General features: G+C 33.9%; 1 protein-coding gene across 1 annotated transcript; it reads left to right on the top strand.

Moving 5' to 3' along the window:
- Window positions 1-11732, top strand: LOC114515561 (tolloid-like protein 1). The gene is made up of 16 exons (XM_028534844.1): window positions 1-146; window positions 784-985; window positions 1512-1559; window positions 2718-2863; window positions 3141-3342; window positions 4935-4949; window positions 5191-5336; window positions 5629-5821; window positions 6317-6462; window positions 6757-6958; window positions 8297-8438; window positions 8707-8719; window positions 8930-9131; window positions 9520-9665; window positions 10941-11133; window positions 11290-11732. The coding sequence occupies exons 1-16, from the start codon at window positions 78-80 to the stop codon at window positions 11559-11561; spliced, it is 2337 nt and encodes a 778-aa protein (XP_028390645.1). The 5' UTR covers window positions 1-77; the 3' UTR covers window positions 11562-11732.
- The last annotated feature ends 6075 nt before the right edge of the window (window positions 11733-17807 follow it).

Raw genomic sequence — 17807 nt, 5'->3', positions numbered from 1 at the left:
TTTCCTGCGGACGAAGTTTGTTGTACACTCCGGGAACCCTCAAAAGTCCTGGATATCCTGATTTTTACCCAAACGACATGAACTGTGCATGGACAATTTCAAGCATTTACGGAAACCGTATTCTTCTCCAGTTTTCGAGTTTCTCGGTAGGTCATCTTTACCATTGTTTAATTAGATTTCATAATCATAATAAACATTCTCATCTCTTTGAAATTGTTATTTTGTTGTTTTTTGTGACTTGATAAGGTTTCCGGCGAAATTATTGGTTAGAAATAGTAGAATTAACCCATAATTTTAATATATTTTATAATTTTCGAGTTATGGATAATTTAAGTACCAATGGTTACTATTTAACAATTAGCCTCCGAATGTGAGGTCACTACAAGCATATATTCTCTCAGTCGAAGGCGAAGTAATTATAGGCTTGTAATCACTCATCAAGCCTGAGGCAACTAAATGTTTTGGCATAAATTTCGAGGTGTTTCCAAAAAAAATCAATACAATTTCATAAATTTTTTTAATTACTTCAAACTTCTTATTTGAAAAGCGACAACAAAAGCCACAGCAACTGACCGGTGACTATCACTTCAGAATCCACGAATCTTGAGCAATCAAAATTTAGGAAAATCAATAGTCACCTCGAAAATTATACTTAATATTAATTATTATTATGCATTAAAAACTGGTGCGCGGCACCTAATGAATGCACGACTTATTTTTCTGCGATATGTCGCGTCTAATATTCTATAATGTGATTTATTAAGAAATTAATCTTTTTTTCAGCTGGAATATGATTCTGCATGTGACTATGATTATTTGGAGATTTATGACGGCATGTACTCGTGGTCGAGAAAGCTGGGAAAATATTGCGGAAAATATTCTCCGGGTCAATTAATATCATCTGGATCTAAACTCCATATTATATTTCACTCGGATGTTAGCGGACGAAGACAAGGATTTGTTCTAAACTTCTATGACACAAATGGTAAAATGTTCATATCGCATAATAAAATGCACGGGTATAAAATCACAATGCACAATTTTTTGTTCATACCGATATAATATGCAATTTATCGCAAGCATCTGTATATTTAATTTTAAGCAGTCATTAATAGTGCAAGTCTAATCTGGGGTTCATCAGGCTCATGAGCACGATCTTGACCTCAAGGGTACAACTTGTTTTAAATACAATTGACTATCAAACTTGGACATTAGAGATTTTAAACGCGAAAATCTTTCTCCAACTATCGTGCGGACCTATGCCCTGATATATTTAAAGAGCGCGACTATAGTTCGGATATAGGTCGTAAAATGGTTTTATGTACCACAACTTTCCAGAGGAGAAAAGAGGTTCCATTTCACTTGACTGCAAACGTGTATAAAGGTTACTGTGGTAATGGTTTGATTAGAAACTTAACAAATGGGGTTACTATGGTAAATAATCCTGGTTGTATATCCCTGCGAGCCTAAACTCAACATTAGAATAACATTAAAATTTACATTTTTTTCAGCCACCGCCGCTCCTTTTTTGTCGACGCCGTCGACGACATCTATACCAGGTACTGCAGGGTATTTAAAAACCCCAGCAATATTCATAATATGTTCGCTTCTATTCAATAACAAAAAATCGTAGGCCCCTAGGAATTATTAGGGTTACAGTGCTTTCTATACACCCTGTATATTACGCTGTTTTGCTCTAGGAGGTCTTATATATATATATATATATATATATATATATATATATATATATATTTTATATTTATATATATATATATATATATAAAACCTTTTTTGCCACATTGCAAGCAAAGTTAATCGATTCCCTGAATAAAGACTTGGAAATCTTCAATCACCATACTTATCAAGACAAGACACGCCCGATGATGGCTGATTTTTCAAAAAGTGATAACTTATGAAAATTTTCATTGCTTCTAATTAGCCTAAATATCTGGGGCGTAGCCAGCCCGACAATTTAGTCATGCTATGCTAATATTTGGTGATCATTAATTGTGAAAACAATGAATTTCTAAAGAAATGAATAATGATAATAACATAAAATTTGCATAGCATGACTAAATCGTCAGGCTGGCTACGCCACTGCTAAATACTGCCGAATTTTAACAAGAATTGAAAGTGCAGCAAGAAAAAAGTGGTGGAGCGTGAGGCAACGACATTCTTAGTCACGCAAACCTGTTTATCTTTAAGTTATTTTCTTTTAATATGCTTGCTATTCTCATATATGTCCTTGGATGGGCTGGAGAGCCTCCAATGATCCCAATTCTCCTTGGATATCGATTTTTGAAACAAAGTGAATAAAAGGATTCATGACATTTTGCTTAAAATGAAGGCATTCATATGCTTTGCCGTAAGGGATTCTCAGACATTGTATGGCGTGTAGATATAGTTTTTCTCAAAATCGACGAAAAAGAACAAATGAAAAATAAATATGTCAAAACTAAGAGAATATTTAAAAAAGATGTCACGAATTTGGACTCCATCCCTTCACTTTCCACCTCCAGAACTGAATTTCCGCCACTGATCCTGATTTTACATAAAATTGCGGCGATTCTGAATGAGTAGGAAAATTTGTCGATTGCAGCCAATGTGTATAGGCTTAAACCTATTTCCTGACGAAAACGACTTATTAAAGAAATGTAACTGAAACAATTTAAAACCTATCTTAATAAGCCTCAAATGTTATTGCCCTATTTTTCTAGTTTCCTGCGGAAGAAGTTTGTTATACACCCCAGGAATACTTAAAAGTCCTGGATATCCTTATTTATACCCAAACGATATTGACTGTGCATGGACAATATCAAGCACTAACGGGAAGCATATACGTCTCCAGTTTTTGACTTTCTCGGTAGGTTCAACTTTATCGTTGTTTTATTACATTTCCCAATGATAAACCTGTCATTTTTAGTTCAATATTTTTATCTTGTTACAACGTTTTTATATAATTGCTCTAATTATAATTATTTTATCACGTTGAAATTAATGTCGTCCCCTGAATACCGTCATAAATATAATCCTATAAACAGAATTTCGAGTGATGGATATACAATATTTCACCTAAAAACAACTTTTGTGGGGTATGTCTTTTCTGGTGTTTTCTGTAATGTATAAAATTGCTTTTTTAGCTGGAAACGAATTCTGGATGTGGCTATGATTATTTGGAAGTTTATGACGGCGTATCCTCATCGGCCAGAAAGCTGGGAAAATACTGTGGAACATATTTACCACAAAAATTGGTATCATCTGGATCTGAACTCCACATTGTGTTTCACACGGATGGCAGTGGACGAAGACAAGGCTTTTTTTTAAATTTCAATGACACAAATGGTAAATTTTCATTTCCCATCATAACACAATGAATAATTATAATAAGTTCTATGAAATTTGCCAAAAAGTAAAGACATGCAAAAATGTGTAGCGTATAACCGATTCACACATAAATTGTCGCAAGGACGTGTAAAAATTATGCATTTCTAATTTTGGCTTCAACATATGATTGAAAATATCTAAAGTCGCTGAATATTGCGATGTCGAACATAGAGGATTTTTCTTCAAATAATTGACTTTTCTTAGCATGCTTTTTCATCTGCAGATGAAAAATAAACAATCACTCAAAAACATTAAGAGTCGAGAAACCTATTTGTGCATATAATCAGCAATTTTAGCGCGATAACAAATTGGCCACAGACAATGTCTGCCCGCGTGGTAATTACATAATATAGGCGGAAGAGCCAAAAAGACGAAATGCATTTTATTGCTTCCCTTCTGTGTTCTAGATCTCGTACAAAAACAACTATGACACAGAGTTGGAATGATTTTGGCAATTTGCGTAACTGACTAACGCACATGCCAATTTATTAATTTTTACTTAACAACAAATTAATTATTAATAAAAAAAACAATAAATTCAATTCCTAAAAAAATTTGCACAGAAAAGGTGGGGCTAATTTAAACGCCCTACCGAATATACTAATATACCTTTACATTAAGCTCGCGTGAGAAAACGTGGAGGAGGGCGGGTTCAAATTCGATCTGTAATGACCTTGTCGAAGCGAGGAGCAGAATGAATTGGCAGCACATTCTGCTCTTTGTCTATACTGACCCTCATCTCCGCTCTCCCACGCGTTACCTATATGTCATCAGAATTCCAGGGAAATTACTCGCGCGTCAAACTAAAGTGTTTAATCTACTTTAAGTCTCAAGTGCAGGAAGCAATAAATTCTTTATTGGTATGCCAATAATTCCTTTATATTGTGGAAACGGGATTTTATTTTATCAAAAATTTTAAGGCAAGAGCCTATTAACATGCATTTAGGTGGTTAATTTTTCAAAACAGGTACACAAATAATTTCTTCGTCGTTGTTGTATTTTATTTAATAACCGCCCAATAATACGAAAGAGATGAAAAGGAGTTACAAAATAAGCAAGGAGAAAGTAAATCAACGCAGTTTGTTCTTTTTAAAAGCAGAAATAAACTTTGTAGAATCAACCAAGATGGCGCCTCATGACTGCATGATTATGACGTTATATGCAAACTAAGAATATGCTGCATTTTTCCTCGTCGTGTAGTAACCAAATATTTCAACATTAAAAACAATTGTATATATTTAAACCTGGTCAAATGATACACTAAACATTTTCTTAAAGTCTCAAACAATTTTACTTTGTTCGAACTTGCTACCTGCAAAAATCGACATCGAGACACAAAATAAGGAAAAATCCCTACCAAAGAGAAAGAATACTTTTTGTATTTCATTTGCTTTCTTTTCCAAAAAAATACTATAATAATGATTTAACGATTTAACGAAAATTTGATTTATATTTTATATACAGACAACTTTCTCGCTCGCTTCAAACTCTTGGCTCGCTTCGACAATCGTCTACTTTGCTTTAATAAAATGTTTTTTTTTCCTCTCCAGATAACGCTACTCAAGGTAACGTTTCGTATTTTTTTGAATTAAAAATAATTAGAGTTCGACTTGGAAGGATATGGAAGACAGTAAACACAATTCCCATCGAGATGAACGCGAATGTTCATAGAGTTTTTTGAGTGCGTGGGTATGCATGTACGCTCGAGACAACTAAAGGTCTGGGTGCCCTCAAAATCGGTTGATAAATCTGAAAACTCGGAATGTGATTGCTAACGCGTTGCTTAAATAAATTATTTTGTTTTAGAATCATGCGGAAAGCATCACTTGTATTCTCCTGGCACACTCAAAAGTCCTGGTTATCCTAATTTCTATCCAAACAATATGGACTGCGAATGGTTAATTTCTGACACCAAGGGAAAGCCCATTCTCCTCAAGTTTTTGAATTTTTCAGTGAGTTACCTTGAAATATGTTTAATGTGTTCACGATTGTTAAATTAATGGTTCATGCAGTGTTAGTGCTTAATCGTAATCTTTTGCAATCATGTGCGACGTGTCAGCGCAATACGCGACCAGATCTTTAAACGACAAAATAGCAGCGATATTATCTATATCTTTTTATTTTATTAAAATTGAACAAGTTAACTCTGCTGGAATTAAGTAATGAATGTACATATTTTTGTTAATTTCTTCTGTGTTTAGCGTTTTAGTTTATAATAACGGCTCAAATTTCCTTCATTTTTAGCTAGAGGATTGCGAATATGACTATTTGGACGTTTATGACGGCGATTCCGCTGTTGCTTCAAAATTGGGTCGATTTTGCCTTGACCGAATACCAAGAATTCTGATATCCTCCGGCTCCAACATTTTCATCGTTTTTCATACGGACAGTACTGTGCAGAAAAGTGGATTTGTTTTAAAATTTTCAAGCACATATGGTAAGATATGAACAAAAATTTCTCGACAGTTGGTGATGTAAAATACTAATCGTAAAAATAATGGAGCCACAACATTTGCTACCACGTTTAGTGGTACTGCTTTGATTAATATTTCTTTCACATCGAAAATTAACAGCTGTAATTGAAAGCTGTGAAGCAACTCGGAACGATAATTCTTGCTGGATTTCAACCAAATGGCTAGGAATATTATAAAAATGAAATATATAGCATTTGTTCACGAATAGCTTTCAGGCATTTTTAGCTACGGTTATCTTTGAAAACAAGTACCCATTTATCTTCCTTTAATTTAGTTAACTTTTCATTGTATAATCTAGTATTTCTTGTAATTACATAAAGGGTACAAAATAACTGATTATTGTTGTTGCATTTTTGAATGTAAATTACCATATAGGCCATCCGTGATTACACCATTTAGACCGAGTCGCCACTTTTGCTTGCGTGCGATTGTATTGAATTATCGGTATTTCATTGCAGATATTTGTGGGAAAAGAAATCTTCACCCTCCTGGTACACTTCAAAGCCCTTTCTATCCCTCCCTTTACCCGGACAACATAGACTGCAGCTGGATCGTTTCTACCACCAAAGGAGAAAACATTCTCCTGAAATTTTCGCTTTTCTCGGTAGACTATATTTAATAAAATTCGTTACAATTTCATAACAAATAAATATCTATAATAATTATAAAAACAATTGTGGCAGCTAAATAGCAACACGTCCTCAGAATATCACGCTATAATCCCATAAACGGTTTAATAATATTAATTTTGCAGATACAAATAAGACCAATAACTTGTCAAAAACCCGAAGAAGAAAAAGATAAATTAAACAATAATTCTATTCTTGCAAGGAATTAAAAGAAATCGAAAAAGGCTGTGTTCTATAATATGATTTTTATGAAGTTATCTTACTTTTAGCTGGAAAGTCGTTACATGTGTGAATATGACTATTTGGATGTTTTTGACGGTGACTCAGCGAATGCAACAAGACTTGGGCGCTTTTGTGGAGAAGAATTACCAAGAAATCTGGTATCATCTAGTTCAAAATTACTGATCGTATTTCACACTGATCGAAATGAACAGGGTTATGGTTTTTCTTTGAAGTATTCAACCACAAAAGGTAAAATATTATGACTAAATGTTTAAATTTCTTCTAGATAGTTCCGTCAAAGTGAATAAACGGTAGCCCATATAATACATTATATAATAGACACTTCCCCAAATTTGTTCTCGGGGAATGAAAACTATCCCACAAACAATATAATTATTACATTTTCCTGCCTCGTCTCTAAGCTATTGCTCTGTGTGCACTCAAGCAAATCCGGAATTGCATGTTTATTATTCTCATGTATTTCCTTAGAAATTCATTGTTTTCACAGTCAATGAATACCAAACTATTAGCATAGCAAGACAAAATTGCCCAGCTGGCTACGGCACTGCACGGTTTATGAGAGAATGAAATTACCTGGACAAATCCTCTCTGCTAGCAGCGGCGTAGCCAGAACGATAATTGGGGGGGGTCCATATTCATATATTCGTGATACGCAGGATTAATTTCTTTTCAAATCAATTGTCTTTACAGTCTGTTTACATGAATATATGAATATGGACCCCCCCAATTATCGATGCTGGCTACGCCAGTGTCTGCTAGCAGACAATTTGCTGAAATATTGTTTGATGAAACATGTGTTTTCCACCTGTGGTTTTTTCGTAAGGTTTATGCATATAATGACAGTAAAATATGTTTATATACTACCCACAATTTTATTACCATTACACTTTTCAAATATATATAACAATAATTAAACTTCAAGCACAATGCCCTCAATATGTCCTTCTTTTCTTTCAATTTTTAACTTTTTGTATGCCTATTTAGCATTTTATAAGTTGCGTTAATCTCCACGAGAAAATTTTTGCGTTCATGCAAGTCATTCAAAATTTTAACAATAGGTGATTTCAATAGTTTTTGTTTTGAGACATTCTGCCGGTATAATATATACATCAGTGGCTTGGGAAACGTCGAAAATTGACCGAGGCCCATGTTCATATATTTATGTCAACGATTCTAAAGAAAAAATGATTTGAAAATCATGGAGAATATGCATGTATGAATATGCTCCTTCCCACAATCATCGTGATTTTTACACAACTTAATGCTAATTATTTAAATCTATTCCAAGAGATTGACGAGACGCGGTCAGATCTAGATATTTCCCATTCACAAATGCCTACTGTAGGTAGTAAAACGTCTCGTAGAGCAACGCAAATGTTACTTTATTATTATTTACATCGGGTTAAAGGTTCCTTGGGATTTGAAAAAATATAGTGCAATACTGAGTATGACGGATTAATGCAGGGTTTTTTACAAAACTGCAATAACTGAAATGTTTTGTGATTTTTCAATTTGACGAAATCTTCCTTGTGTATGATGTCTTATTGTTATTGATTCTTTTTACAGGTATATGCGGGGAAATCACTTGCATTCTCCAGCTAAACTTGAAAGTCCTCTTTATCCCTCTGTATACCCCAATAACATTGACTGCAACTGGATTGTATCTACCAGCAATGGAAAAATTAAGCTTCAGTTTTCTTTTTTTTCGGTAGGTCATGTGTGTTGTTTAAGTATCAAAGCTGATCTTGTTTCATATCAGATAATATAATTTTTTCATCATAAAACATACATCGTATTTCCATTATTTATTTTGTTTCCTGGCATTCTGATTAGTCAAAATTCATGGTTTTTGAGGTATTTTACAGTCACTGTATATATAGTATAATATATTTTATTTAATTTTATCTGATTTCCTTATTCGACTGCCTTGACACGAAGCAGATATTTTGTGCAATAACCTGAAATAAGAAATATAGCATAGCGTTCAAGGTACTTGGAAGGAAGTACCACGTATCACGATAAATAATATTGAATACCTATATTTTACCAAAAGGAGAATCAAAAAGCAAATAGCCATTTCCCTATGGAATCGCAAAGCATCTAGGGACTGTTTGGAGGAAAAAATATTACAATGACTATATTTCCTGTCCCCCAAAATATCCAACTTCTAAAATTCGTATCAAATTGCTTCACTTTTAGATAGAAAATTATTTGAGTTGTTCTCATGATTATTTGGACGTATATGATGGTGATTCTGCGCATGCAGTAAGACTGGGGCGATATTGTGGTAACAAATTACCAATAAATCTGGTATCATCTGGATCTAAAGTCTTCATCGCTTTCCACACGGATGGTAGTCAGAGAAGAAAGGGGTTTGTTTTGAAATTCTTGGACACCTTTGGTAAGCTATAAAATAAGAAAGGCTTCTCAATCGATACAATCTGAATAATATAAAATTTGAAGCCTATTAATTAGGCGGCGGGGAGACTGGACTAATATTCATACATCCACATTCAGCGATATCCACATTCAGCGATTTTCAAATTGATTGTTTTTACGGGCTCTTAACATAAATATATGAATTTTTGTCCTTTCTTACGATCTACCGCCGTCTATGTATTTGGGAAGGCTGCAAGGGCAACATTTGACGTATCTGCATCACTTTAATGGATTAATTGCAATCCTTTACTTCAGATGAACTCGGACGATGGAATCGGTTCGAAATAAGAGAAAATACATTGACACAGGATAGCTCGTAGTTTTACACCCTTTGACATACTTCCTTCTAGGTTCTTGCGGTAGAAGACACCTGAAGTCTCCTGGTGAACTAAGAAGTCCTCGCTATCCCTCTCCATACGCCAACAACATTGACTGCAACTGGATTGTTTCCAGCAGAAATGGGGGAAAAATTCTTTTGCAGTTCTTATTCTTCTCGGTAGGTTTCGTTTCCCCAAAATTCTTGCAAAATTTTTCATGTATTGTGGTGATAAATTACAGACATCAGCTCAAAAAGCTGTTTTAGAGGCCTTCCATGAAATCCATCCTTGTTTGCAGAATTGGAGTAGTGAAGGATTAGTGAATAATACAAAATTAAAAGAGCTAATACACTAAAATTATGTTTTTCATATTCTCTGATGTCTAAATTAAATTTCAATATGCAGCATAAAGTTTTTCATGCAATTTTGACCGTGTCATTGCGGTTTCAATTAAGTACGCATTTTCGAAAAGTGTAAAAATTAGCTAAAAATGGCATATTAAAGTGAGTTGACAAATCCTTGTATTTTGTGGCACGTATTCTGTCTGTTTCAATGAAGTTTAACTAGAAACATTTGAAAGATAGATAAGGTTTTATATTTTCTGTGTTGACATGTTGGAAAAGCGTTGAAACAAAAATTAGCTATTTTGGTTTAGGCTTTGTTCCAAATATTTAATGTCCTCCCATGCGGGGTGAAATTCGTTCGGTAGCCCACAAATTTAACAATTTCGCATGAATTCTGCTTGTTCTTATCTTAATATGTCTCGCTTAACGAAAGCTACAACAGCGAGTTTGAATCTTCACAGAATATGCCAGGGTTAACAATGCTCAAGAGGTCATACCATCAGTGAAAAATGTTGAAAAAGAACATTATTTTTTCTTATTTAATATACAATTTTTGACTAATTCTTGTACTTTTCAAAAATACATTTTAAATGTAAAACGCTTATATATCGGGGCATATTGTATCAAAATACGCATGGTATATATCAAATTTTAAGTTAGACAATCGCGAATCTAAAGCAGGTTATTTCTGTGTTACAGACAGGGGTGGATAGATAGAGCACTAATTGATAGGTAGAGCACTAATTTGCATGACACAAGAAAACTGCTCAAAATAGCCAATTTCTTTTGTAATGCAAATTAGTGCATAAGTGCTGGATCCACCCCTGGTAACAGACGTTTTAGTTTTAAAATTATACTCAATCAAACAGGTTAACCTTCTTTGCGCCACCCGGTATACTTAGAAACGAAGCCAGGATTAACAAACCTCCGTACTATGTAACTTGATTTCACTTTACGCCTCTTGTATTTTCTCTGAGGATCAAGTCGGGGGTATAGACAGGTGTTCAATTTTTCGTCGCTGATGATAGGAAGGTCCACGCACATTATGACATTATCTGGAATAGGACTCAGACACGGTGATTCTTCGTCTTAAAATTTGTATAATTTTAGACGGAAAGTGACTGGTATTGTAGATATGATTATTTGGACGTTTACGATGGCAACTCTGCGCAAGGAACGAAATTGGGGCGATATTGTGGAAACAAATTGCCAAGAAACTTGACATCATCTGGATCTGAATTATTGATCGTATTTCACACGGACGGTACTCAGCAAAGAAATGGATTTATTTTGAACTATTCAGGTACATTTGGTGCGAATTTATATAATGCTATTAAAAGGAAAAACATGCAGTTATTGCAGTATTACTATTTTCTGTTTAGAGCAATCCAAACATTCCCAGGCTAAATTAAAATGTGTAATGCCAGAGTTATTTAACCAAAAACAATCTCATTAATAGAAAAATTCAAAGAGCCTAAAAATGGAACCAAATGGTATATATTTGTAATAATTGCGGTGGCTGCAATTATCTTTGGTGCATCAATTGCATATCTTGCGGTGTGTTCTCGTCGGCGATGGCTAAACCGAAAATCTGAATCAGATCAGAACGATTTAGTACCTTCACATGACAATCCACTGTACGAGCTAGATGCAAGAAACCTTGAAGAAAATCATCACGAGTCAGGGAGAGCGCCAGGTGGCGAGGATAACTTTATTTATAATGATATTTAGAATAATTTAATACTGTAAGTGCATGATCATTGACGGGTTTTTATAAGTATAGACTAATATTAACACTAATAGAATAAGGAAAAGTAAGTTTCCGCGGATGCACCATTGCAAGTGTTTCCGAGATTAATATAAAATAAAATAGCATTTGATAATAAAAGTAGCATATCCTCGATAATTAAAGAAAGCGTACGTACGCTTATATATATATATATATATATATATATATATATATATATATATATATATATATATATATATATATATATAATATATATATATATATATATATATATATATATATATATATATATATATATATATATATATATATATATATATATATATATAGTTTCGCTCTAATAATAAATACCAAGGATACCTACAGGGAAAAGGGCGTTGTGGATGATCGTTTGCTCAACAACTAGCTGATTCATTTGCTTTGCTCGATGAAAAATTGTTCGTTTTCAGTTCATACGTACATGTTGCACCAATGAAGTAGATACTGAAAACCTGAATCGAGTACCTAGTCCATTGTGTTAAGGTGCAAATGGGCTGCACTTGATGAGCATAATTTATGTAGCCCAATGAAATTTTGCACATGATATTGCACTGCATGAAAGCAAAAGAAATCATTTCAGTATTTCTTTGTGACACCTAAAAATATATTTTAGTGGTAAAAAAATTAACACATATAATTGAGGAAGCTAAATTCCTCAAACAAATTTGAATCCCTTTACACCCATGCAAATTGATTAATGTGACAGTTCAAAAACCCTAAGCTAAATAACAATTGAAATGTCGTATATCTAACAAAGTGAAGACTTGTCAACCTGGTCTGAAAACAAATAGCAAGTGACAATTGAAGCAAGTGACAAATGAAGCGCTGGTGTTTTAACCAAAGGCCATGGTATGAGCTGAATAAAAAAGCTAAATTAGCATCGTTATAGGTAGGCCTTTCTTTTAAGGAAAGGTTATTGTCATTTGTTGAAAACCTGCTCAAATCTAGTTAAACTTCCACTTTCTGGTCTAAATGTGGTGTGATTAAAATCAGATTGGACTGTCTATGTGCATCCGACTAGTGGAAAAAATGTACCAAATCTTTTTATGAATACACTGAGAGTACCCGTCAAACCTGCTACTATATACCATTAGGCATTGAAATGATAGGGCAGAGGAGGGGGCAAGGGTTTCAGTGTTTTTCAGTTTAATATATATAAGCTAGAACTGAATGCTAGCTTTTCCAAACTACTCTCAATATTATAATAGTAATATTAGGTTTGATAAAACTTACTTTTTAACAGATTTAATCACAGAAGATATGATGCACCTGACTACACAAAAGACAGTTCACATGCATTGTAACGTGTTTCCACGGATGTGGACAAGTATTCATTTTAAAACTCGATAGTATTGAATGCTTTCTGCCACTTGTCCTGTATTCCAATGTCCATCTCATATATTGGTTAGACAGCGAGGACAAGGACTACGACGAGGCGAAGAAAAAGGCATTTGTTAGAGAAAATAGGGCTTGGGTAATAGTCCAATATTTCGCCTGGATAAGAAGCACTCCGATAACGCTCGATTTTCAACTTGATATTTTAGACTTGACATTGATTTAAAAAATTGCGTGCATAGTAGCATGGCTATTTATATATAATCATTTCACGTTTTAGACCGAATCTGGAAAATCCCAACGACAGAATTCAAGAGACATGCTCATTTTATCAAAAATTTACTGTTTTTATACTAAAAAAATTGATATCGAATGACACAACTTGTTTAGAACGGGATATATTTTATTGTTCTTTCTGTTTACATGTTTCTCGTTCCGGGCTTTAAAGGTTCCGGAAATTTTCATTCCGGGTTTTAAAGATTCCGGAGGTTCACATTTCTGGTTTTAAAGCATTTAGAAATTCGCATTCCGGGTTTTGAAGATTCTGGAGATTCTCATTCCTGTTTTTATAGATTCCGGAGATTCTCATTCCGTGTTTTAAAGATTCCGGAGGTTCACATTCTGGGTTTTAAAGATTCCGGAGATTCTAATTTCGGGTTTTAAGGATTCCGGAGATTCTCGTTCCGGGTTTTAAAGATTTCGAAGATTCTCATTCCGACTTATAAAGATTCCGGAGATTCTCATTCCCTGTTCCCCTTTCCCCGTTTCTTGATTCCCCGTTCCTGGTTTCAAGATAGCCTGGGGCAAATGTCGCTTTTATGTTTGAGTGGGGGAGTGGGAGAATGTTTTTTACTTAAAGAATAATAGCTTTAAGTTTAGCAATCTGTGTCTTTGAGCACATTGATTTGCTAAGTGATACGATTTAGCTCGTGCATTTTGCTTACTCGTGACCTTTGAAATGCTATTGGGTTTTTTTCGCGTCAAGGGGAAAATTTAGTCCAATTGGTTGCATGGATCAGCACTTTGCATGGAGCACACATGCCGCCCGCAAACATTTTTTTGCTAAAACCTTAAACACACTTTTTAACTGATTACTTTATTATTAAAAAATTCTGCCCTCTGATTAGTTGAGCTCAAATTTATTATGCGATATGCATGCACCTATATAAGCGGATCAGCTATAGGTGCACGGGAATTTCGAATTTTTTTATTTGGCAAATAGAGTGCACAAAAGCCATTCCATGACGAATTTTTCGTCTTCCCTGGCATATTTTTTACTAACAGACGAATGATGCGCAAGACAAACTACCATTAAAATTCAGTTGTATTTGGTTCAACTCAATATTTTTATCTATTTAATTTTTATATATGTTTAGCATATGTTTATATATGTTCCAATATATAACCAAGGAGCAGCGTGGCAGCGTCTTCAAACAACTTAGCAACTAACTCTCCTAGGCCTGACGAAGGCCATCAGGTCGAAACGTCAAGTAGTGTTTTGTCTGGCAGTTGTTATACCACATTTGATGCTATGTTTATATACGTTTATATGCGTTTATATATATGTTTATATATTATTATATATGTTTATATATAATTATATATAATTATATATGTTTATAGATGTTTATATATGTTAATAAATTATTATATATATTAATATATGTTTATGTATGTTTATATATGTTTATATATGTTTATATATGTTTATATATGTTAATATATGTTTATATATGTTTATATATGTTTATATGTGTTTATATATGTATTTCTAGTATAACTTTTAAATCGTTACTCGGATTATTTGTATCATTTAAGTATGCAAAAATTTGAACATTGCATGATGCAATATTGATATGTTGTTACCCTCTTGCATCCGCCAAATTGGTTATGAAATCTGCGTGCTAGGCTTTTCCCGGCATCATCATCACGTCATCAAACGAATTTCATACGATTTCGCCAAAAGAATTTCGCGCCGTGCCGTGGAAAAGCCTAGTGTCTATATGCTAAGCTGCGTCTGTAATTTTTATAGCAAACAGGTATAATTAATCAAGTGCGATCAGAGATGGGTAAAATTTATTCAAAGAATTCGAATTGACCCAGCGGGGCTTATGAAAAATATTTAAATCGCTATGTAGCTACAATTGACAAGATATATTATTTACATTCTGCAATTATAGAGCTCATTCCTGTTCGCGACTCAAACAAGTGATTTCGTTAAGCAAACGAGTTGAAGGTAGGTCTCTGTAATATTTTATATTCGCTCTATTTCCAGATAATGTAATTATTATTGTGCTGAGATACCTAAGGTTTTAAAAAATGATCAGTATAAACTTGATATTAACACACAAAGTATTATCAACAGTAGATTTAATTATCTCAGCTGTTGAGTTATATAACGCAATGCTTAGCAAGAAACTTGATCGAAAAATTGACCCTCAGAGATTTCAAACCTGTCACATAGTCATATAGTATGTACTATGTACATTGCGGTCGGATTGGTCGGAGTATTGAAATGAAACAGTATCTGAACTGTCATGGATAAAAGAATGCCTCTCGGAGAAGTGTAAACTAAACTGACATCTACAATAACCTCTCCTTTTATAAAAGTCTGTTCACAATATACTATATTTTCTCCCATGCAATTTACTTTGGACGAACGAATTGTATATCATGAAAAATTATATAGTCTGGTCTGTAATTAAAGCAGTATCGCTATCGCATCATAAATGACATCATTACACAATGTATATCATACAGAAACGCAGTAAAATGAAAATATTTCAAAAATTTTGCCAGAAAAAACTATAATTATTCTTTGAAGAAGAATACATAAGGCTTAGTGTAGTTGTTGATGTTTGTTTAGCCGTAATTCTATAGGTCTCAGAGTATAATTCAGCGTTGGGTACCTGCAAACTACAATAAAAGAATAAAACATTAAAAAGTGTCTATGTCGGTAATACTCCGTCTGCACTCATTCATTTATGTGTATTCGGAAAAGCAGCTGCACAGACATTAGCCACCTTATATAGTTGTAATCGTTTAGTAGGAATACTTGTGTTTTTGATCCTGCACGCGTTTACAAACATATATAACTAGCTATATAAATTATGAAAAACGGTTTTAAGGCAGAAAGTTACTCCAAATAAAACTAGGCCTTAATTAATACTCAAGTTAGAACGAGATTTGCAATACTATCATATTCTTGCCATATTTTATATGCACTCTGAGACCGGACGTATATGTAAATACTCCTGCAAATAAAATAATGACGTCAAACGCCCATTACAGGATGTTATCAGCCAAGTTTGAATAGTTTGTAGATAGCGCAGTCTTTGTTAGGGAAATAAAGTTTCATGCAATTTTTGTTTTCTTGTAAATCATGTTGCCAAAAGATCAATTGAATTTCACTTTTGTATTTACTATAAATTTGGTCAAAATACTTTGTTATATATATTGTATATAAAGCATTAAATTTGAGTGAATTCGTCAAATTAATATGCAACAAGTACTGAATAATTTCTGAATACTTAAGGTTATCCACGCTAGAACAAGGCCGTTTCACAAAAACTAGGCACTTGAAATTTTATAAATTTCCAGGTATTTACAGATAATAATCAACATAATTTCATAAAACATTATAATTAGTTCATATTTCTTAATTGAAAAACAACAACAAAAAGCTATAGACACTGGTCAGTAACTATAACTTCAGAGACAGTGAATCTTGATCAATCAGAACGCAAGAAAATCAACAGTCACCTAGAAATTTGTACTAAATAGCAGTATTAAAATGCCGGAATTAAAATTAAAGTTCTACTAAACTTGTTTTGAAATGGCAGATAAGCAAATAAAGCCTTGGCTAAAATCGTTGGGTATTTCATGATCAGGTCAAAACCACATAACATCACCCCTCTAATCCTCACTCGTTTTAAACGTCCCTGAGTGTAATCAGTACGTATCAGCGTGCTTGTCATTAATTTTAGTACGACCACCTGCGCAGTTTTACTGAAATATACCATAACCCTGTCTGCCATAACGTCGTGGATTAGATGCAGCCAACTTAAACTTGCTATTGTGAATAACTGTGACACAAGCTTTGAAATACCCCGTAAAAAACAGTTTCCACTAATCTTCCGTTCCTCCTTTTTTTACGAATTAAGCATCGAAGAACATTTAAGTATTAAAAATCGACCGATCGCTTTAACTTGATATATCCCCATGCATCTTTTACAGCGATGAATTTCCGGAATAACCTCGAAGACACCTTTTAACCTTTTTACACCGTATTATTCTTTTTGTAGTGATGACTGCTTTCACAGCAACTCGCCTGCTCTGTGGCCTAGTTTTAACAATAGGTAAGTTGTTTTGCTTGCTCAATTTCTTGTTCTTTGTTTGTGCATAGAATCAGAAAAATAATAATTTATAAGCATGCGGTTTTGCGCTTTTTGTGTTACCATGCAACTTGGAAAATACTCTTCGTCGTGCCTTAAGCTTCTCGAAAATATTACGTCCAAACGTAGTGATAAAGCAACGGAATTGTACACCGCAGCAACCATGTTTATCCCGTTGTATGAACACCTTCGGGTAACAAGCAGCACTAAAAACAAATGTATAAGAAAAAAGCTCTCAAATGTATGACTGCAAGCATGATTTTACTCGTCAACATTAAACGCGTAACAGGACAATAAAGAAGGCGCGCGAGCAGAATGGACTTATATAATTTGCGCACCCTAAAATCTTTTAGCATCAGCCTAGCACAAAAGTCTTCAAACAGACAATCATCAACGTTCGCACTTTTTTACACAATGCTGTATTTGATTTAGACACCAGTTTTGACTTCACGGATATAA

This window comes from Dendronephthya gigantea, unplaced genomic scaffold, assembly GCF_004324835.1.
Source record: "Dendronephthya gigantea isolate DGI-Jeju-01 unplaced genomic scaffold, DenGig_1.0 000004F, whole genome shotgun sequence".
In the NCBI taxonomy this organism is placed as follows: domain Eukaryota; kingdom Metazoa; phylum Cnidaria; class Anthozoa; order Malacalcyonacea; family Nephtheidae; genus Dendronephthya; species Dendronephthya gigantea.
This window is presented reverse-complemented; position numbering and strand designations above follow the sequence as displayed.

Coding starts and splice junctions, on each gene's coding strand:
- LOC114515561 (XM_028534844.1), top strand. CDS start 78: ATGAACTGTGCATGGACAATTTCAAGCATTTACGGAAACCGTATTCTT. Junction 6,463..6,756: donor TGAAATTTTCGCTTTTCTCG/GTAGACTATATT, acceptor TCTTACTTTTAG/CTGGAAAGTCGTTACATGTG. Junction 11,134..11,289: donor ATTTATTTTGAACTATTCAG/GTACATTTGGTG, acceptor TCTCATTAATAG/AAAAATTCAAAGAGCCTAAA.